This window comes from Wolffia australiana, chromosome 10 (assembly GCF_029677425.1).
Source record: "Wolffia australiana isolate 7733 chromosome 10, ASM2967742v1".
Classification (NCBI taxonomy): domain Eukaryota; kingdom Viridiplantae; phylum Streptophyta; class Magnoliopsida; order Alismatales; family Araceae; genus Wolffia; species Wolffia australiana.
The window spans coordinates 13,048,541-13,071,983 of record NC_135844.1 but is presented as its reverse complement, the minus strand read 5'-3'; the positions used below and the strand labels follow the sequence as shown (position 1 = coordinate 13,071,983).

The window sequence follows — 23,443 nt, the reverse complement described above, 5'->3', positions numbered from 1 at the left end:
TTGTGGAGCGTGCCATCAACAGAGCTGGAAGTGGAGCACTTAGGGCAGGAGATATGGCACCACCATTGCTATTTCCTGTTCTAACGAAGACCAGCTACTCCTTGTGGGCTGATCAAATGGAGGTGTTGCTGGAAGAGCATGTATTATGGGAAGCGATTGAAAAAGAGACCTTGCTGAGGAAGAAGGATTGTCAGGCTCTCTCCATCCTCCTCGGAGCGATTCTTGAGGAGATCCAAGCGCAAATAGACATCAGGAAGTCTGCAAAAGAGATTTGGGAGGCGCTTAAGAAGAGAAATGTGGGTGTTGACCGTGTTCAGAAGGCTCGAATTCAAGGGCTGAAGAGAGACTTCAAAAATCTCAATATGGGCAGGGACGAGTTCATTGGCGACGTCTCCAGTAAACTTTCTAATATAGTGGCGAAGTTAAGAAGCCTTGGAGAGGTTATTACTGAAGCATCAGTAATAGGGAAGCTACTTAGATCTACACCAGCGAAGTTTGATCCAATTACTTCAACATTGGAGCAGTTTTGTGATTTTGAGACGATGACTCTCGATGAGGCAATTGGGTCATTAAAGTACATCATGCAAATATCCGAGATTGTCAGGTTGAAGAAGCGGAGCAAGCTCTGCTGACACAAGCGATTGAGAAGAACAAAGGTCGTGGTGAATATTTGAAGAATGAAAGAGGCGAGCACTCAAGAGGATGCGGCAGAGGTCGCGCTAGAGGACGTGGAAGAGGATGAGGCAAGAGCACTGGTGATCAAAGCAATGAGGTTGAGCGAAAGCCCTTTGATAAGTCCAAAATTCAGTGCTACAACTGCTAGAAGTTTGGGCATTTTGCATTAGAATGTCGCAATGAAAAGAAAGAGTGGCCACTCAATGTAGCCCAAGCCGAAGTGGAGCCACCGATGTTACTGATGGCGTTAATTGAAGAAATGGAGACGTTACTCCTAGGAGTTGGTGAAGAATCGATGAACGACGATCTCTGCTTTTCGACACCGGAGCTACCAACCAGATGACGGGGAAGAAATCTTTATTCCATGATCTTCAAGAAATATATGACGGGACGGTCAGATTTGGAGATGCCTCTAGAGTGGATATTCGTGGGAAAGGAAGTATCCACCTTGAGACGAGGACGAATGGATCCGTATTACTGGGTAATGTTCTCTATGTCCCTAAATTACGAACTAACATTCTCTCCCTTGGTCAGCTAGACGAGAATGGGTGTAAAATGGTGATGGAGAAGGGAAGATTGTTGGCCAACGTCAAGAAGACAAAAGGAAGAATGTACCTGCTGAAGTTAAGCACAAAGAATATGTGCTTATCAGTACAAGAAGACCATACTGAAGCTTGGAGGTGGCATCAGATGTTCTGCCATCTAAACTTCCAGTCTTTGAGCAGACTTTCAAAGAATCAGATAGTCGACATTATTCCAACTTTGAAGATGCCAGACAGTCTTTGCCGAGACTGTGTAGCTGGAAAGCAACATAGACAGTCATTTCCTTCTACCTCCTCGTTCAGATCGACTCGTCCACTTGAGCTAATGCATGCGGATATATGCGGCCCTATTTCACCAGCAACAATCGGAGGGGGAAGGTACTTTATGTTATTGATTGATGATTTTTTGCGGCTAACTTGGGTATCGATACTAAGACAAAAATCAGAAGCTCTTCGTATCTTTACCAAGTTTAAAGCCATGGTTGAGGCAGAGAAGAACTTGAAGGTGGGTTGTCTAAGAACAGCTAGAGGAGGAGAATTTCTCTCTAAAGAGTTTGCAGAGTTTTGCGACCAGCATGACATCAAGCAGCATCTTACTGCCCCCTACACACCTCAGCAAAACTGTGTGGTAGAAAGGAAGAATCCGACCATCATGTCTATCGTCCGAAGCATGCTCAAGAGCAAGGACATGCCGTTGAAGTTTTGGGGAGAAGCTGTCAGCACATGCGTCTACATGTTGAATCGATCACCAACGAAGATCCTTGATGGAAAGACTCCTTACGAAGCATGGACGGGAAGGAAGCCAAATGTGAGTCACCAGCGGGTATTTGGCTCAATTGCTCATGTTAAGATGACGGGTGGAAATCAGAAGAAGCTTGATGATAGAGGAAAGCCTATGATTCTAATTGGCTATGAAACTGGTTCAAAGGCATATAGATGTTTTGATCTAGTGGAGAAGAAGATTCACGTAAGCAGGGACGTGATATTCGAAGAAGAAGAAAAATGGAAGTGGGAAGATCTAGAAAATGAAGAGAGTGGAGGTATGCTTAAAATTCCTAGTTTTTCTGAACTTAGTGATGATGACATCCAGGGGGAGCAAATCCATTCCGATTCTTATGCTCAAAGATCAAGCACTGAAGAAGCTACACCTGAAGAGCAATCAGGACATCAGGGTTCATCCTCATCAAACCAAACTCCAGTAAGATATAGAGATCTGAATGAAGTGTATGAAGAATCAGATCAGACTCATCTTGATCTAGAGGAGTGTATGTTGATCTCAGATGAGCCACGAGATCATATTGAAGCATGGAAAGAAGAAGAATGGAAGAAGGCCATGATAGAAGAAATGGAAGCCATTGAAAGAAATAAGACGTGGCAACTTGTCCCTCCGTCATCCGGATGTAAGCCTATTGGTCTCAAATGGGTTTACAAGGTGAAGAAGAGTCTGAATGGAGAAATTCTATGCTATAAAGCAAGATTGGTCGTGAAAGGGTATGTTCAAAAACTCGGTGTTGATTTTAACGAAGTTTTTGCTCCTGTTGCAAGAATGAAGACGATACGAGTGTTAGTGGCCTTAGCAGCACAAGAAGGGTAGAAATTACATCATCTGGATGTTAAATCAGCTTTTCTAAATGGCAAGTTAGAAGAAGTTTATGTGAGACAACCAGAAGGTTTTGTTTAGAAAGGAAAAGAGCATCTCGTGTTGAAGCTGAAGAAGGCGTTATATGGGCTCAAACAAGCACCTAGGGCATGGAATGTGAAGCTTGATATGAGTCTCATCTCACTTGGATTCACTAGAAGCATACAAGATCATGATGTTTATATGAAGCACACCGCAGACTGTGTACTATTAATTGGCATTTATGTCGATAGTCTGATCGTGACTGGATCAAAGGAGGACGATATCAAGAAATTCAAGGAAGAAATGAACAAAAAATTTGAGATGAGTGATCTCGGATTGCTCAGCTCATATCTGGGCATAGAAGTACATCAGAAGCACGGGGAGATACTGCTTAGTCAAGAAGCCTATGCTCTAAAGATTTTGGAGTCAGATCGGCATGAAAGAAAGCAATGCGGTACAAACCCCTCTTGAAGCAAGACAGAAGTTCAGCTGTAACGCATCTTCTCCCCCAGCTAACTCTACTGAATTCCGGAGCATAATTAGATACTTGAGGTATTTGACTCATACTAGACCTGACTTGATGTATTCAGTTGGGATTTTGAGCAGGCATATGGAGAAACCTACATCTGAACACATGATTGGAATCAAGAGAATTCTCAGGTACATAAAAGGCAGCTTGGACCTGGGACTCATCTATAAGAAAATAGATGAAGAATGTGAACTGATCGGATATAGTGACTCTAATCATGCCGGAGATGTGGATGATAGAAAAAGCACTTCGGGTATGGCATTTTACCTTGGAGGAAACTTAATTTCTTGGTATTCGAAGAAACAGAAAGAAGTTGACCTATCTTCACGTGAAGCAGAGTACATTGCTATCACTAGAGCAGCATGCCAAGGAATATGGCTTTCACATCTAGTTGCAGAATTGAAGAACAAGAAAGAGAAGACAGTGAAGTTAATGGTAGATAATAAATCTGCCATAGCCGTGAGCAAGAATCCAGTACTTCACGGCCGATCGAAGCACATTGAAACAAGGTTCAATTTTAGCAGAACATGCCTAGAAGAGAAGAAGGTTAGCTTGCATTATGTTAGTTCTGAAGATCAGTTAGCAGATTTGTTTACGAAGTCTTTGGGAAGGATCAAGTTTGTGGAACTTCGTTTTCGACTTGGCATTGTTTCTATTTCGAAGATGCATCAACATTATGGGGGAGATTGTTGGAATAATCCCGATGCAGATGGAGATCGCGGGTTCTAAAGAAAGGAGTCGTAGGAGTGGTGGCCTTAGTTATTTTGTGGTTTGGAGTAAGATGCGGACAAAAACGTGGCAAGACGCGTCCCATGTTACATTAGTGAGGTTGGCAGTTATTTTTCTTTCTTCCCTATAAATGTACACTCATTTCTTCTTTTATTCAACAAGTCAAGAGTTTCGTTTTGTTCTTTTTTTCAATACCTCCCTCGCTCTCACTTCTTCCGCCGTAAGAGAGTCTCTCCCATCAGGTTCCACTCTGTTTCCTATATTTCTTGTGAATATTAAATTTCTCTGTACAATTTTGTCGTCAACCGATATATTTTTCTACATGAATGAATTTCTATGCAGCTGAATGAGTTACTGTACATATGCGACTTCTACGGTATAGATGTTTACAGTATAATTTATGAATTTATTTACGTAGCTCTCAATCTATTATCCCGTCAATCCAAGACAGGTGTTGGAACCTAGCTCTCTGTATTCAGCGACTCACACAGAGAAGAGAAGAAGAAGCTCTCATTCCATTGATCTCACACAGAGAAAGAAGAAGAAAGAGCAACAAAGACGACTTTGAGAGAGGAAAGAACCAGTTGACGCACACAGCATGATTGAACAAAATAACTCTTACATACTTATGGGCACTCCCTCATAACGGCCTATGGACTCAAACAAAGCACGGTCACACACCTAAGGACTTGGCCTTCCATGACACCCAGTCATATCCTCTTAAAACCCAGGTCTTGCCTCCACATCTCTCTATAGACCAGTGATCCATGCTGACTTGGTTTATTTCTTGACTCATTCAAACCTAAACCCCTAAAATAACTCAGTCAAGATTACTATCCAAATAAGTCTAACAGGGAAGACGGCTCAGAATCTATAAGGCTTCCAAACCGATATCCAAATAAATGCTATCCACTGAAATACTAATCCAATTCCAAGAAAAGTCACACCCCTCCTCATCGTCGTCTTTCCCCCTCTTTCTCTGGCACTATCTTCAAATCTATCGCTACTTCACTGCATGCCCATGGCCGGCGGATCCAGACTGCATCATCCGCCGGAGATCCGCCGCGTCCACCTCCACGGATCCGCTCGCGGGTCTGTAAAACCCCGTCGCCGGATCCGGAACCCAATCCCTCGCCGCCTCCTTCGCCGGCGACTGAGCCGCGCTGCTCATCTTCTTCCCTTTCGTCGACCCCGTCGCCTTCTCCTCCGTCTTCCTCAGCCCCGCCGCTACGGAGAAACACCGCCTGCGTAACCCAAAAAATGGCTATCGAGTTAACCCACCGAGCGCGAGAGATAAGATCGTTATGTACACGCAAGGACTATTCGTACCTGCTGATGAGACGCGCAGCCGCCGAGGAGAGAGACTGAGCCATCCTGGTGGAGAACAAGAAGATGTAGAGAGCGAGAGTACAAGGAAAGGAAGATTGAATGCAGTGCTGATTCTTCTGCGTCGTGGGTGTGTTTTATGTAGGAAGGCAGACGTAGCAAAACTTGACTGTTCGGAAGGAAGGCGGAGGCGGCGCTGTCGTTCCTGGAAGATGGGTGTTTCCGTTACCAACGCGCATCGTAGTTGCTACCTGGGTTCCTGTCTGTTTCCTATATTTATTGTGAATATTAAATTTCTTTGTATAATGTTGTCGTTAATCGATATATTTTTCTACGTCGCATAGAAAAATATTCCTTTCTGTCTGTATGAATTTCCAGGCAGCTGCCTGAGTTGCTGTACATATATCACTTCTACTATATAGAGGTCTACATAGGAATTTATTAAATCATTTACGTATTTATTTATCTTTCGATCAATACAAATATATTTAGTTCGACCTATCCGATATGTCTGTCGATTATGTCTACGTATACTTCAGACTTTCTTTTTGCGTAACAAATTTAATTTTGATATTAATATTTAACTGTGCGTATATCAATCGACCTGTCTTTCCATTCATCTCTGGATGCCTTTTGTATCCCAACCGAAGAAAAGTGTTCGGACTTGAAGTTTGAGTCAAAGATGGAGATTGCATCTCCGCCCTCATTTGACCCTTGTTCCTCAGCACATGAGTGCGATTTATGACCAACTTCTACCGCCACTTTTCTATTTCTTAAATATTTCTACGCACTTTTCGATTTCCTCTCCACCATCCGGGGTTGTGTTGGCAACAGAAACAAAACGGAGAGAAAAAGAGAGAGATCGAGTGATTGTGATTGCGAGAGAGGGAGAGAGGGAAAGAGCGAGAGAGAAGGAGAGGGAGAGGGAGAGGGAGAGGGAAAGGGAGAGGGAGGGGGAGAGAGAGGGGGAAGGAGAGATAGATAGAAAGAGAGAGAGAGCGAGAGAGAGAGAGAGAGAGAGCGAGAAAGAGAGCGAGATATATAGAGCGAGAGACCAAGAGAGAACGAGATGAATAGAGAGAGAGAGAGAGCAAGAGATACCGCGATAAATAGGGAGAGAGAGATCAAGAGAGAGCGAGATAAATAGAGAGATAGAGAGCAAGAGAGCGAGATAAATAAAGAGAGAAAGAGAGCAAGAGAGAGCGAGATCCATAAAGAGAGAGAGAGCGAGATCCATAGAGAGAGAGAGCAAGAAAGAGCGAGATAAATAGAGGGAGAGGGCAAGAGAGAGCGAGATAAATGGAGAGAGAGAGAGAGCAAGAAAGAGCGAGATCCATAAAGAGAGAGAGAGAGCGAGACCCATAGAGAGAGAGAGCAAGAAAGAGCGAGATAAATAGAGGGAGAGGGCAAGAGAGAGCGAGATAAATGGGGAGAGAGAGAGAGAGATAAATAGAGAGAGAGAGAGAGAGCGAGGTAAATAGAGAGAGAGCAAGAGAGAGCGAGACAAATAGAGAGAGAGCATGAGAGAGCGAGATAAATAGAAAGAGAGCAAGAGAGAGCGAGTTAAATAGAGAGAGAGAGAGAGCAAGAGAGAATGAGATAAATAGAGAGAGAGAGAGCAAGAGAGACTGAGATAAATAGAGAGAGAGAGAGCGAGAGAGAGCGAGATAAATACATAGAGAGAGAGTGCAAGAGAGAGCGAGATAAGTAGAGAAAGAGAGAGCAAGAGAGAGAGAGATAAATAGATAGAGAGAGCAAGAGAGAGCGAGATAAGAGAGAGAGAGAGAGCGAAAAAGAGAGCAAGATAAATAGAGAGAGAGAGAGCAAAAGAGAGCGAGATAAATAGAGAAAGAGCAAGAGAGAGCGAGATAAATAGAGAGAGAGAGAGAGCAAGAGAGAGCGAGATAGTAGAGAGAGAGAGAGACCAAGAGAGAGCGAGATAATAGAGAGAGAGAGAGCAAGAGAGAGCGAGATAATAGAGAGAAAGAGAGCAAGAGAGAGCGAGATAAGTAGAGAGAGAGAGATCATGAAAGAGCTAGATAAATAGAGAGAAAGAGAGAGCGAGATAAATAGAGAGAGATCAAAAGAAAGCTAGGTAAATTGAGAGAGAGATCAAGAGAGAGCGAGATAAATAGAGAGCGAGAGATAGAGCAAGGGACAGCGAGAAAAATACAGAGAGAGATAGAGCAAGAGAGAGCGAGAGAAATAGAGAGAGAGAGAGAGAGAGAGAGAGAGAGAGAGAGAGAGAGAGAGAAGGAGAGCGAGAGAGGTAGGGAGCGAGTGAGACAAATCAGAGCGGGAGAGAGAGATAGAGAGCGAGCGAGAAAAGCAAATAGACAGAGAGATAGAGATTAAGAGAGACAACGGACAGGAAAAAGTTTTCATGCACGTGTTGTTCGTTTGCGAATGAACCACTGCTCGGTGAGAGACTTCAACTGGCGAACTCCTCATCCCACGGTTGTAGCGTCAAGTATTTAGCGCCCATGTTGTCACACCACAGAAATGGAGTCGAGGACGTTTCAATTTGTAATTCTTTGACGAGAGATTGAATACATTGCACTTTAGCAGCTTAATTGGCCAGGGCGTTGTATTCGGACTCTGTGCTTGATCTGAGAGAAAAACGAATCCTCGAGCACTTGAAAGAACGGAGATAGAAGAGATGGAGAGAGGGCAAGACACGAGTAGTAGAAGATCGTGTTATTAACCCATAGATCGATCATTACAGTGATCTGTTTTTATAAGTTGTATAAGAGTATTAGAATAGTATGTAGCCGTTATAACAAAATAAATCCGTTGTAACAGAATACAACGGATATATTCAGTTTGAATCTAGATATAATCTGCACAGTTATAATGAATCGGGTACACTGATCACAACCGTTGATCGGTGTAGTGATCCCTTTCGTTATAACATTGGATTGATTTTATCTGGACCGTTATAACTAAGTGGGTGCACCAATCACGTCCGTCGATCGGTGCAGTGGACCCACTATGATCCTAGCCGTTATAATCCTAACTAGATTTAATCCTGACGGTCTATATTTAATCCTAGTTTATGTTTAATCCTATATTAGATATGTTAATTTTACTAACTAATCTGAATTAGATCCTAACTGAGAGCCATAACCCATATCGACGCCGTGGTCTTCTCGTGCTAACTTCTATCCATCTGGAGGCTCTGACTCGTGGTCAGCAGGCTTGAGAACAGAAACGGAGTTGAAAACTCCGTTATTATGATCTACCAACTGTTGGCTGCTTCTTTGAGCTCTAGGGGAGTAAGTTTTTCCCAAATTAATGAGGAAAGCACCTATGGATCATTTGTCAGTTTGATCTCATGCTCAATCTGCATCGAGTAAAATGCATTGAGTTCAATCTGATTCCTCATGAATTAATTGTCCATGAAGAATGGTTTGCTTTGAATAATGAAGTGTTTTGAAGCGTTCCAAAAATCAGTTTTAGTAGAATGCATTCTCACAATACTGATCTCGACACACTTTGTTAATTACAAAGGCTATCTCTGGATTAGTTAATGTAAGATACGGTAGAGATCCTCAATTTTCCTATACAATGTATGATCAGAAGGGTTATTTGGGTTTGATGATATTCCTGATACTGTACACGAGGTAGATGAAGGGTTAATATGTTCCACATTACAAGTCTAAATTTTTAGAGGTATTTTGCTTAAAAAAAAGATAGCCTCTAGTGTGCTTACTAAAATTGCTTCCGAGAAAACAATAAACAGATCCAAGATCATGAATTCCAAAATTGGAATTCAAATGAGTTACTAGGGTGGTAATTTCTGAGGAATCACGGGGACAATCAATATGTCATCCGTGCATATTAAAATAAAGACAGGAGTATCAGCTAAATTGGTAAAAAAGATTGGTATTTTTGACCTGGGAAAACCAAGTTTGAAAAGGTATGTTTTAAACCTAGTAAACCAAGCTCTTGTGGATTGCTTCATACCATAAATGGATTTCTTACGCATACAAATACAGTTAGGATAATTTGGGAGTTTAAATCCCCATGTATATGTTTTCATCAAAATTCCCATATAAAAACGCATTTGACTCATCTAATTGGTAAATTTCCCAGTTATCGCTGACAAGTTTTATTGTGGTGTACTTGAGAATAGGGCTGTAGGTTCCGTTGAAGTTGAAACCTTCTTGTTGATTAAAGTCCTATGCAACTAGCCTGGCTTTAAAGTTTTCAAATTTGCGAGTGGTTTTAAATTTTAGTATATGAAACCACTATAATCCAATAATATATAATTTGGAATTTTAGGTATCAGATCCCAAGTTTCATTACACATTAAAGCATATATTTTGGAGCTCATGACATTTATGCAGTTATTACATTTGAACGCAGTCGTAAACAAAGTAGGTTCTTTTATGTTCACAACTTGATCTGTGATAATCTCAAAGTTAGGGTTTGAGATTATTCAACAGAAGTATAAACTTCTTCTCATTTAGTAATAATAAGCTAGTGACGAGTATCGATCATCTCCACAGGGAACGGTGATTAAGGATTTAATATTCTGAATATGATGATTGTAGAGATAAAAACAAGTATGTATTAAATACAAAATCACATGACAAAAAATACAAGGCAAGATAGAAATATTAAGTTCAGGAGAGTAATTAGTAGATACGATAGTTTGAGTTTTATAAGAGTAAGCGAACGCCAAAATGAAATAATAAAGAAGCGATGTGAGCCAGGATAGGGGTAGGATGAATCAAATCGGATAATTGACGAGAAAGTGAAATGTAGGATGATGATGTGGAGAATGTATGGAGGTTGTGTGATGCTGAGATGTGATACCGGATGACCAAAGCTGCCGATGATGTCAAGAAAGAGCAATGTAAGGCGAAGCTGCTTATCATAGATCCTTACGTTCTCCTAGATCACAGTCATTTACGAGTGCATGTAAGCTCCCCCTCTTCTGTGTTGTTTCTTCCCGCAAATCCTGGGCACGAAGAAAATACTTGATGGATCTCACAATCTCACTATCTTTAAATCAACCAAAATGAATAGGAAACAAATTTAAGGATGCTTTTGACTGCAATCCACACCTCTATTTATAAATAATAAGGTATAAATGAAAAGAGGAGGGGGAGATGAAGCATCCCTGAAAATTTTAGCTCAATTAGACCTCTAGATTGTTAGATATTGTGTTTTGAATTTTGGACAAATCCTAGCCGTTCATTTTTTCTCTCCCTGTCATCATGTCTAACACTTCCTCTTTTCAGTTTTCAGTTAACCCATCCAATCGTCAGATACTTTAATGATCGCATGATCATCTCGTCATCCACAATCACGCGCTTCAATTCCCCATGTGAACCTGTTGGGTTCTAGAGGCCTAGATCTGGATGAACAAATCAAAACTATACATAGCAGAAGACATTCATGAAGTCGTACTTGCATCATTAAAATTATGAAATGATGTACCTTTGCACGGATCGCTTTGGTGATTTCTTAGATCTTAGAGTGAGCCAAGTTGAGCTGCTCAGAGTGCAGCCTCTAGACATATCCACGTGATCCTCGACACATCAAATCTCCTCCTTATCGTTGATGAGCCCCATTCAATCTCTGTCATCGTCGATACGTCGTTGCGATCGCATCAGGGATGGAGAGGGGGGTGTGGGAGAAGGGAGAAGAAGGAGAAGGAGCCTTGAACAATTCTTGCCTTGTTGAATTTCGTTCAGGGCCCTCCCCTATTTTTACTAAGTGGGTATGTTTCACAAAACTTAACTATATCTTGCGACGTCCAAAAGACCATTTATGAGTGACCCTCTAGGCCCATGTATCAGTCTAGTTAACGACTCCAACGGCCCAATAACCTTTATTGGCATTCCAAATTCATTAACTATATCATCCTATAGTTAAACTAATGTCGGATAAATTTAACTCAATCGATAGGTTGAGTCTCCAACACCTGGGGTGCCAAGCTACACCTCATGCTCTAGAAGATACAAAGGAGTGTGTATCGACTCACTCATGGAACCTATTTGTCATTGATTACCGTGTATGTATATTCCTTCGTCTACTACACGCTTCAAGGACAATCCCTCTACCCTATATAAGGAAAGGTACACCCAAAGAAACGCTTGGATGTTGATTGATGAAAATTTGAGTTGTCTCACTCAGAGTCCTATCCTCTCCGCTAGGGAGATTATCTTGGTTTAAGTTCAAGTAGTTTGTGGACAATGACACCGATTGACTGCCACCGCCTCTATTTCACCACCTTGAAGATGAGACTGTCGCCGGATGAACAACCACCGTCACCGCCATTGAAGACCTCATCGTCCGTCATCAGTAGGATCGCTGTTGTGCCAAGACTTGTTGAAGTCGTCTTAGCGAGTTGACCTGCTGCCCGAGTCCAAAAAGCTTCTAGCGGTTGAACCTGGCTGCCCTCAATCGCATTCGATTTCCCCCAACCACATTCGGATTCCCCCGGCTAGATCCGTTCATTCTCGACCGCCCCCAACCACATTCAGCCACCTCTGGCCGCAACGGGCAAGCCCCAACCGCATCCGCCACCTCAACCTTCCCCCCGACTAGATCTGGTCGTGCTCGACTTCCCCTCCCCCCGTCCAATTGCATCCGATCGCCAACAGTTGCAACCAGGCACCTCTGGTCGCATCCCGCTACTCCACCCACATCCGACCGCCTCGACCAACCCTGGCTGAATCTGGTTGTGCCCAGCCCCCCCCCACCATCGTCGGCCTATTCTGTCCGTCCACATCAGTCTCCATTGCCCCCAATGGGATCCGATCGTGCCCGGGTGCCCTGACTGCCGTCGACTTATTTCGGATGCCCATGGCCACCCACGACTCCAAGGTCATCCTAGTCGTCGCCCGCGACCGCTAGGGTTGCCCTAGCTGCTGCCCCTGCTCACGAGTGTCGCCCTAGCTGCGACCCCCTTCGCGAGGGCTGCCCTAGCCGCGGTCCTTGACGTGGGGTTGCCCTAGCAGACCACATGTGAGGGTTACCATCCCAGCTGCCGCCACCTCAACGGTCGCCATCCAAGCACCCGCCGTCCAGCGGCTATAGCCCCAGCGACGATCGTGTGAGCGATTGCAGCCCCTTAAGATCAGCTACCTCAACGACCGCTACCTTTACTGCTGTGGCCCCAATAGTTACTGCCCTAGTAGCTGCCCATCGCGATCATGCTCGCAGCCGACTGCCTTCTTGCCCTTGGGCCGCTCATCGTCAACCCACCCGCCTACTATACCAACCTTCGTTCCACCCTCGTGCCCACCGTCGAACCCGTTGACACAACCGTGTGCGGAGCCATTATCACTATGGCTGTTCCCCCCACACTACTAGAGGCTCCTCCTCGCTCGGCGCCATCGTTAGCACTCTACACGCACAGTTCGTGATTGCTTTTGGAGGATGCCCACTCATACTATACGACATAGACGATACCTACAATCCGCCTCCAGCATCTTGCCTTTGGGCCCGCAGATCACACAACCCTTCCTCTATTTTCAATATTATTATCTTCATCAAGGTTTCCTCGTCTGCTTCCTTGTCAGAGTTTTTGAATCATATAATTAGCCACCGAATTCATGTGGAGGACTTTTATTTTCTTTGTCAAATTTGTATTGCTCTCGGCGATGGTCGTGAATGCTCACGAACAGTGATGGTTCCCCTCCCCTCGGCCTTTGAGCTGATTACTCGGGTCATTGGGAGCCTGTCATTGCCCTAGACCCCTCGTGTCATTACTCTGGTCGTACCCCCTAGATCCGCATCATCCTTTGTATATTTTCGTTATTTTTTTTTTTACTTTGCTTGAATCATGTCTGCATTGCTGCATAACTAGTCTTACTATAAGGCACCCATTTTTAGGAGCCAGGCCATCTAAAATTTGGAGCCCCTCCTTTCTCCACCCTGATCCCTTCTCCATTCAACAAAGGAGCGGATCAGTCCTTTGTTTTGTATGTCTAAGAGCAATATGATCATGTGAATACTTCTAGAGGTCGGCCACATGAACGGCTTCAGAACAATCTCAAAGTGAGCAAGTCAAGGATGAAACAAGTTCCCCACAAGGTACATATGATGTATTCATTTTAAAGATCGAGTTCAAATTGATAATCACTTCTGGAACTACTAATATGAAAGATCATGTTTTGAATGCATGCATGTGTACATTATATCATATTGAAAAAATCCATTTATTGCATTATTTGTGTCACTGATATGCATGTTATGATCTCTTTATACATAAGAAATGTGGCCATGCATAGAATAAATGGAATGCCTTTGTAATCATAATTTGAGGATGTTCAAAACTGATGCATGGTCCATTTATCTCATAAAAATCTATGGATCTATCTATCTTTATATGCCTTTTTTTATTGATCAAAAGTCAGGGAGTTGAGAAGTACTCATAGATCATACATCCTGTCTATCAAATGGTGCTAGCACGCATTTCCTACAATGGTACAAAAGCTGGAATGATGTGTATATGACAGTACAGTTTTAGAGATATCACTATGATGTCATCATACCTAACATAGAAGATACTAAAAATATACTTAAATCATGGGCATATGATAAAGCTGTGCACCACCTCACCATTACCCACACCATATCAATACCATTGGGTGCCTAGTATAGACCATTATCCTTAACTCAATATATAATATGAACCCTGAAATTATAAACAGTCTAGGAAAAACTATTCCAGAAACATTTGAAATTTAATCAAAATACATGTTTTATTGAAGTTCATTTTTTAAAATTTATTATATTCCTTTAGGAGTACAAGGCATCCTGGATTTGCATATCAGACTTGTTGGTTACAAAGCGAGCAAACATGTTGCCTCAGAGGGCTAGTGGGCAAGCTGATAGCAAGAATGGCTTGAGAGGTGAAAATTTGACTGAGCCAACTTAACCCATAAAGTAAGAATGATTCAACTTTATGAAGGCATGATATGAAGGACTAAATAATCAATGAACCTATATCTGATTGTTTATTTTTGTGTTAGCACTTTGAACATCTACAAAGAAGTTCACAAAGAAATTTTTAACCCTCCAAAATTTTGATAATGAGTGCCTTCCCTACCAGTATTATCCCAATAACTCTTATGATATTCATAGATTCCAGAGAAATGATTATTTGTTCTACTATGGGATCAATATAATGTTTATACCTCATGAGGCAAACTTAGTGCTTATGCATTGTTAATTTTATTAACAATGATATCATGTCTTTTATTTGATGACAAGACGACAGAGTCATGTTATGAACTCAAATTTAGAGTCTTAATTGGCTGTTGGTACTTTAGCTAAACAATGTTAATTCATAAACCTTTACTAGTTAAACAGTTTGAGTAGTTAACGATCAGCATTTTTTGTCTCCATAGGGAACAGATATTAAGGTTTAAATATTCTTTAAATGATGATTCATGAGGGATGAAAGGAGATACATATAAAATAGGAGATTGTGATGTAATGACACGATGCGTTGATAGGGTGATAATAATTATTTAATAAAGAATGATAGGAATATTAATTTGAGGTATAGTTTGGGATAGGAGGATGTGAATAGATAAAATGGAAATAAGAGACGGACATAAATGAAGGTGTAAAGTGATGATGGATACGAGAGATGAATAAGATTGTAGGATGATAAAAGGGGTGAATAGATGTGAGTGGAAGTGGGTGCATGATGGTGAAATAAAATGGTGGAAGAAGAAATGATAATCATCTAAGTAATGGATGTGATGGAATGACAGATAGGTAGTTGTGAGATGGATAAGAGGATGATAGACTAGATGATTTAGGGTTTCCCTCGGAAATGAAATACAATATATTCAGATCAGAGATGGATGTGGTAGGGTGAGATGATGGAAGATAGTGATGGGAATTAAATGATGATGGAAATAAGGATGTAGATCTAACTAAAGTGATGTGAAGAAGAGAAACCAATGCAAGGCATAAGACTAACCTTAGATCAGTACGTTACGCCAAGATAAAGGTGGATTTCTTTTGTAGATAAGCCTCTGTACTTGTCTTTTGATCCTCTTAAATTTGTCAAAAAACGAACAACACCATGATAGATGTTAAAAACCCCACTCTCTTTCAATCAACCTCTCCAGCCAGAAATGAGTCCAAATATGGTTTTTACAAAATCTGAGGCTCTACTTATAGATGAAACCATATGGATGGAAAGAGGTGGAAAAAAGGAAGTTCCACCCATATGTTTAGCACAAAACCTTCTGGGTCGTCAGATATCGCGGATTAAATTTCAGTCATTCTCAGCCCTCTAATTTTCTCTCCTCCGGTTTCACAAAAGTCAAACAGCCATTAAACAAATCCAGCTAATAGAGATTAATTCATAAATATGTTAAAAGTATATATTTCGAATTTTAAAAAATGGTATCTCTTTGAATTTAATGCTAAAACATTCTGAAAAAATCATATTCTGATATCAGAATATGATGCCAAAAAATCACTCAATTTTTACAAAATAATTCACAAAATTTAAAATATTATTCCAAAAATAAGTTTAACTGTTTTAGGCTTGATAACACGCATATGGAATCAATTTAATGCAAGTGAACAAGTGAATATGGTCATATGATCCTACTAAAATGTGTGTTATTATAAGAAATACAATACGCCTAATGATTTTTGCAGTATATTATGTAGGTCTTACAGTCATACATTTGAATTTCGTGGGTTTAATTGAAGAAAGAAATATGAATGATTGGACAGGCTTTCTGTTGGTTATGATGAAATTGTATAGCGGTATATGGGAATCATTAGAGAAAAAATGTACATAGGTTGGTAAATACGGGAGGATCTGCATAAGAACCTCAAGAAAAAAAATTATTTGGGGAAACGGTTGATGACTCTCAAATATGTCATCAAATAATTAAACTTTTTAGTTTTCATTCATCAAAATTATAATGTTAATTCATGCTAATATCATGCATATGCATCATTTTATAAAATCACTAACCCCACTTGATCCTTTGAATCAAGTGGAATATATTTAACATTTTATGGTTAGTAAACATTCAGAGACAGGTTAAGAAGATCAAGGAAAGAGACGAGGCTCAAGAGGAGCGGGCAAAAATTCAAAGAAGCAGAAATTACGAAAATGCCCTGGGCATGACTTAAGAGAAACCTATAAATACTCTCTTGAGAGTTGATTTTAGGTTGTCCAGAATTTCTCTCAAGGAAGCTAGGGCTTGGAGAGAAAGGAATTCTGCAGACCCTCCAAGGCTGATGAGCATTGGAGCTGGGAGAGAAGCAAGCCGAGGAGTAGCCGGAGCACGACGATCGTCGCCTTGCCCGGAAGGAGTGACACAAGGAGGCGTGAGCGTTTCGGTTTTGGTACAATCTTCTTCTCCCTTCTAAGACAATCAGGGTTGGGCTGAAGATCACAAGCTGTGTCTTCAGCATTTCCAATTTCTGTTGTTCCTTTGGTTACGTTTGATTTCGAATCCCATAGTTGATTGAATCGCTTTTCCATTCTGTCTAGCAAAAATTTCATTGTTTTCGCATCCGATCGTGAACTCCTTCCTGCAGAACTTCCAACTGCTAGCAACCCAGGCCTCAGCCTAGGTTGCCAGCAATCAAGCAGCGAGTAAGCTCGCGCGCGAATCAGCACATGAGCAGGCTTGCCGCGCAGCGCGCGCGCAGGCTCGCCGCTGCGCAGCAGCGCCGCAGGCTCGCCAGCGCAGCAGCGCGCCGCGAGCAGGCTCGCCGCAGCAGCGCGCGCGCGCAGGCTCGCCGCGCAGCAGCGCCGCATGCAGCTCGCCGCGCGCAGCAGCGCCAGCGTGCAGGTTAGCCCGCGCAGCAGCGCCAGGCGTGCAGGCTCGCCGCAGCGCAACAGCGCTGGCAGGTTAGCCCGCGCGCAGCAGCGCCGCGTGCAGGCTCGCCCGCGCGCAGCAGCGCGCGAGCAGGCTCACCCGCGCGCAGGCATTCGCGCGTGCACAAACACCCGCAGGGTGTTTGATCAATTGCCTCACGGGGCATAAGCGAACCGTCAACAAAGAAAATTTCTCTGCCGACGGTTCTGCTCAATTGAGTTTGCCAAGATATCTCCGTAAAACTTAACTGAAGATAATTTGACTGAAGAATTAGCTGAATCCATACTTTTAAGGAATTCTCTGCAACTTATTCTGAAGAAAATTTCTACAGAGATTAACATTTGGAATTAGAGAACTGAATAGACTGATTTAATAGAAAAGAATTTTCCGCTGTTTTCTTTGCTTCCTGTGGATCGACCCTTGCTTGCCAAAGGCTGTGAGGTTATAAATTTCGTTGCATAAGCTCAATCCTCACACGAATTCAACTGATAAATAACCAGTAAAAAACGCCCTAAAATTGAGTTTATCAACTGGCGTCGTTGCCGGGGAGCACGGTATTACAGTAGGAATTTTTGTTTTTCTGAATCTACAGTCATTCTTTATTATCCTCTTAAGCTGAAGGACTTTAAAATCCTCAGCTCATTGTCTGCTAACATTTTGCTGAAGATTTATTGTAGTAACACGCTCAAGAGCTGGTGAGAAGTCTGCAGGAAAAATTAGTAGAGACGCCACCCTGGATTCTACAGTCACAAAACCAGAAATTCAGCAGAGAAATATGGCTGAAGAGATACATCAGCAGAATGAGAGGAGAAGAACTATGTTGGATAGGTCTACACCATCCGGAAGCTTACGACAAACCGATGTAAATCTGAACATCGGTGAAGGTATCTTGTTTCGATACGATAATGCATTGATCAATTCTCTACCTGAATTTAACGGATTACCTGCACAGAATCCGTTAGAATTCCTTGATGATTTTCATATTAGATGCTCTTCTCAAAATGTTCCTGGAATATCTACGGAGATGTTAAAAATGAAATATTTTCCTCTAACTCTTAAAGATAAAGCGTTTGCATGGTATCGTAATCTAGGGATCACTTTTAATTCTTGGGAAGAGATGCAAGGAAAATTTCTGCATAAATTTTACCCTCTCTCCAAAATGAATTTTTATAGAAGAGAAATTCACAATTTCCATCCTCATGACGGAGAAGCCTTTAGTGAGTCATGGGAGAGATTCAATGATTTGTTGAGGAAATGTCCTCACCATGGCATTGAGCAATGTCAACTAGCCCAAATATTTTATGAATCTCTCTCTGATTTTATGAAAAACAAAGTAAATCTCGCTACGGGTGGAACGTTTTACGCCGCATACGAGGATGAGGTTTTCGATATTTTGGAGAGAGTTGCAGAAACTGACTTGCAGGAGATTGGAGCCAATCAGAATGGGAGAAACCTGCAGCCAAAAAGAGCAGGAGTTCTGTAGGTTAACGCTAAGGAGGGAGAGCTACAAGCGGGCCTAAGGGAGACTAACCAGAAATTGGAGGAGCTCACCTCCACCTTGAAGAATGTCTTTTTAGGTAACTCTCCTATCATTAAAGCTAAGATCTGCTCTCTATGCTTCAGTAGGGAACATGAAGATGGGGCCTGCCAAGCCATGGAAGAAGAGGTGAAGGCCTTCAACCAGCCGCAACAACCGTGGGCAGGTCAAAAGAGGCCAAATTTCCAAACGGAGAGAGCTTCACCCAAGGGAACAAAGCTCCTTTTCAACACCAATTTCAGCAGAAGCAGCAGTTTCAATCAAGACACCAACAGCAGTATCAGGCTCCCTCTCAAACTCAACCTGATTTCTCTACACTAACCCCGGTTATTTCAGATATGATCGAGAAGCAAAATCAGAAGTTGAGAGCGGAGATGGAGATGCACATGCAAGTCATGAAGGAATTCCAAACGAAGCAGATGTTGGAGTCCCAAGAACAGATGAGGAAGCTATTGGAGAGCTTCAGACCTGCACCACCTGAACACCAAGGTATAACTCTAGGACCCCATTGCACATCATATAAACTTCCCACGAAACCGGTAATAAATCCATGCAACCTACATCATGTGCAACACTCCATTCATGATGATACGAATGGAGAAGATCCTGAAGTTCTAGCAATCTCAAAATTGAGAAATGGAAAGGAACTTCAGGATCCTTATCAGAATTCTATAGAGAATTCTAAGAAGGGGAATGAATCAAGAGAGGAATAAGGAGAGGATTCTCCCTACGTGGAGGAACCTCTACCTTCTACGAGTGGGCAACATGTTCCTTACCCTTCAGCTTTAAATAAGAAAAAACCGACTCTTGATTATGAAAATAGATTACTTGAGAACTTTAAAAGAGCCACCATGACTGTTATTGTAGAGGACATGCTTAGGTGTGCACCCTCCCTAAAGAAATACCTTAAGGATTCTTGCACCATTAGGAAGCCTAGGGAAGTAGTTAAATTATCTGAAAATGCCTCTAGCATCCTTAATGCCATCCCTATCAAAATGAGAGACCCCGGAGCCCCTTTTATCACAGGTGACATTGGAGGAAACACATTCTCTAAAGTTTTATTAGATACGGGAGCAAGCATAAGCATCATCCCAATGGCATTATATAAGGAGTGTGGGTTTGGAGAATTAGAGGAAATACATATGGATTTACTCCTAGCTGATGGAACTGTTAGGCAACCCGAGGGAAGGTTAACCGATGTCATGATCACTGTAGAGAATTGTGAAATACCCGTAGATTTTATAGTGACTGATGTGAAAATATCGGGAAACATTAGCTTAGCTCCTATTATCTTAGGAAGACCATTTCTAGTTACGGCAAAAACGATAATGGATTGGGAAAAGGGGACGGTGGAGTTTAAAATTGGAAAGGAGAGAGTTCAACTTGATATATTAAAAATGATGAAATGTCCCTTAGGAAGCAATGAGGAGTTAAAATTGTGTGCAGGGGGTGACGGAGAGGATGTGATTAAGGAATATTGTCACAAGTAGAGGGCAGAGAGCTAGAGGAAGAAATCATAGACTCCCCTTCGGTAGAGGTAGGACCAGAATTGAAACCCTTACCCTCATCCCTCAAATATGCATATCTAGATGAGAAGAAAATCTTACCGGTAATCATTTCCTCATCACTCACTCCTCAACAAGAAAGTGACTTGCTCGATGTACTTAGGGAGCATAAAAATGCAATAGGTTGGACATTTGATGATATTAGGGGAATTCCATCTTCGATCTGTAAACATAGGATATTTTTAGAAGAGGAAGCAAGACCTTGTAAAGAGCATCAAAGGAGACTCAACCCTTACATGAGAGAAGTTCTTGAGAAAGAAATTATAAAGTGGTTGAATGCAGGAATTATTTATGCCATATCCGGCAGTAGATGGGTGAGTCCCGTACACATGGTACCAAAGAAATCTGGAATTACAGTAGAAGTGAATGAAAAAGGGCAAGAGGTGCAGAAGAGATTGACCACTGGATGGAGAGTATGTATTGATTATAGGAAGCTAAACAAGGCAACCAAGAAAGACCACTACCCTCTACCCTTTATGGATCAAATATTAGAAAAGTTGTCGGGGCAACAATATTTTTGTTTTCTTGACGGTTATTCAGGGTACAACCAAGTAAACATCCATCCTGATGATCAAGAGAAGACAACATTTACGAGTCCCGTAGGGACATATGCCTTTAGGCGTATGCTCTTCGGGCTATGCAATGCCCCCGCCACATTTCAGCGATGTATGAATGCCCTCTTTTCTGATTTAGTAGGAGAATGTCTAGAAATCTTTATGGATCATTTTTCAGTTTTTGGATCTACCTTTGAAAACTGCTTACTAAGCCTCACCAAAGTATTGAAGAGGTGCATTGAGTCCAACCTTGTCCTAAGCTGGGAAAAATCCCATTTCATGGTGCAGGAGGGAGTAGTGCTTGGACACATGGTCAGCAACCGTGGATTGGAAGTGGACAAGGCCAAGATTTAAATCATCCAGGGCCTTCCACCTCCAACCAACCTAAAAACCCTTAGGGGTTTCCTCACTCTGTGGTTTCTATAGACGTTTCATTCTTGACTTTGCTAAAATTTCCAAACCTCTTACAAATCTTTTATCGTCTAAGAACAATGAGTTTGAACTAACACTAGAAGCTAAAGATGCATTTTATAAATTGAAGGAAGCCTTAGTTAATGCGCCTATCTTGCAAGGGCCCGATTGGACCCTTCCTTTTGAACTAATGTGTGATGCTTCTGATTTTGCAGTAGGTGCAGTGTTAGGTCAGCGAATCGACAAGAAACCCGTGGTTATCTACTACGCCAGCAGAACCTTAGTGGACGCGCAGCTAAATTATACTACTACCGAGAAGGAACTGCTAGCCATTATTTTTGCTTTAGAAAATTTTAGATCTTACTTGTTAGGTAGTAAAATTACTGTTTTTTCTGACCATGCAGCTATTAGATACTTGTTAACGAAGAAGGAGGCCAAACCTAGGTTGATTAGATGTGTGCTTTTATTGCAGGAATTTGATTTAGAGATCAAAGATAAGAGGGTGTGAAAATGTAGTAGCAGATCATCTCTCTCGAATCATGAGCACCCAACCTGAGATTATAAATGATGCATTTCCTGATGAATATGTCCTAACCGCACAAGGAACATCGCTTCCTTGGTACGCGCACATTGTCAATTTTTTGGTTTCAGGAAAAATTCCCATAGGATGGACTTCTCATGAGAGGAAGAAGCTGCTTAAGGATGCACGATTTTACTTTTGGGAAGATCCGGAGCTATTCCATGAAGGCCAAGATCAAATTTTGAGGCGGTGTGTCCCCGAGAGCGAGCAAAGAAGCATTTTGGAATTCTGTCATTCCAAACCCGGAGGGGGACACTACTCGGCCAAGGTAACAGCTCATAAAGTTGTTGAATCGGGTTTCTTTTTGCCTACATTATTTCATGACGCCCAGAAATTTTATAATACTTGTTTAGCATGCCAAGCATCCGTCAACATAAATAGGAAAGATAGAATGCCCCTACAACCCATCCTAGAAGTAGAAATATTTGATTTATGGGGAATCGATTTTATGGGACCCTTCCCTAGTTCTAATGGTTATGAATATATTTTGATGGCTGTCGATTATGTCTCCAAATGGGTAGAAGCCATTCCCTCCAAAACCAATGACAGTAAGGTAGTGACTAATTTTATTGAGAAAAACATATTTTATAGATATGGATGCCCACGAGCTATCATTAGTGATGGAGGTTCCCACTTTACAAACTACAACTTTAGGAACCTCCTCAAGAAGTTTGGTGTCCATCATCGAGTCACTACTCCTTATCACCCTCAAGCCAATGGCCAAGTTGAATTGTGCAATCGGGAGGTTAAGAAAATTTTGAGGAAAATAGTGTGTCCGGATGGGAAAGATTGGTCTAGGAAGCTAGACGAGGCATTATGGGCCTATAGGACCGCTTACAAAACTCCTCTCGGCATGTCTCCCTTTCGACTTATCTTTGGGAAGGCTTGTCACCTACCACTTGAGTTAGAACACAAGGCCCTGTGGGCTATTAGGAAACTCAACCTAGATTTGGATAGAGCCGGCAAGCATAGACTTCTTCAATTGAATGAGTTGGAAGAGTTAAGAAATGAGGCTTATGAGAATTCGAAGATTTATAAAGCCAAGATGAAGATGTTTCATGATAAGAGCTTGAAGAGACGAATTTTTGTAGAGAATCAAAAAGTATGGCTTTACAACTCTAGATTAAAACTCTTTCCAGGAAAATTGAAAACGCGATGGGATGGCCCCTTCCTTGTTCAGCAGGTTTTTGAGAATGGAGCGGTTACCATTTTTGATCCTACATCTCAAAGACAATTCACTGTGAATGGGCAACGGCTCAAACCCTACTTAGAAGAAGAAGATCTTAATAGCCCCATGAATATTACTTTAGAAAAGCCACCGCACGAGAGCTCATGATCTGACTAGTTTTTTGCTTCCATTTCCTATTTTCTCTGTTTTGTTATTTTGCTGTGTTTTGTTTTTTTTTTCTTCGTTTTTGTTTCTGTCTTCGTGTGCAGCTACTCCTATCCAAGCTAGGTACACCGTCACTGGACAACACGAATGCTGATCGCCGCCTTTCCTTCCATGGTTTGATCTCTCTTTCTCCTTTCTCGTAATTATGATTTG

The 23,443-nt window shown here is 41.9% G+C and overlaps 1 protein-coding gene and 1 non-coding gene across 2 annotated transcripts; both read right to left on the bottom strand.

Annotated features, from left to right (window-relative positions):
- Positions 1-4,588: 4,588 nt before the first annotated feature.
- Positions 4,589-5,582, bottom strand: LOC144708709 (uncharacterized). The gene is made up of 2 exons (XM_078582133.1): positions 5,426-5,582; positions 4,589-5,340 (listed from the first exon to the last, which is right to left on the bottom strand). Exons 1-2 carry the CDS (start codon positions 5,467-5,469, stop codon positions 5,100-5,102), a joined length of 285 nt encoding a protein of 94 aa, XP_078438259.1. The 5' UTR covers positions 5,470-5,582; the 3' UTR covers positions 4,589-5,099.
- Positions 5,583-18,413: 12,831 nt separating this feature from the next.
- Positions 18,414-18,522, bottom strand: LOC144708995 (small nucleolar RNA R71). Its single transcript, XR_013582939.1, has one exon. It is a non-coding gene; the product is annotated as a small nucleolar RNA R71 (small nucleolar RNA).
- Positions 18,523-23,443: the final 4,921 nt, after the last annotated feature.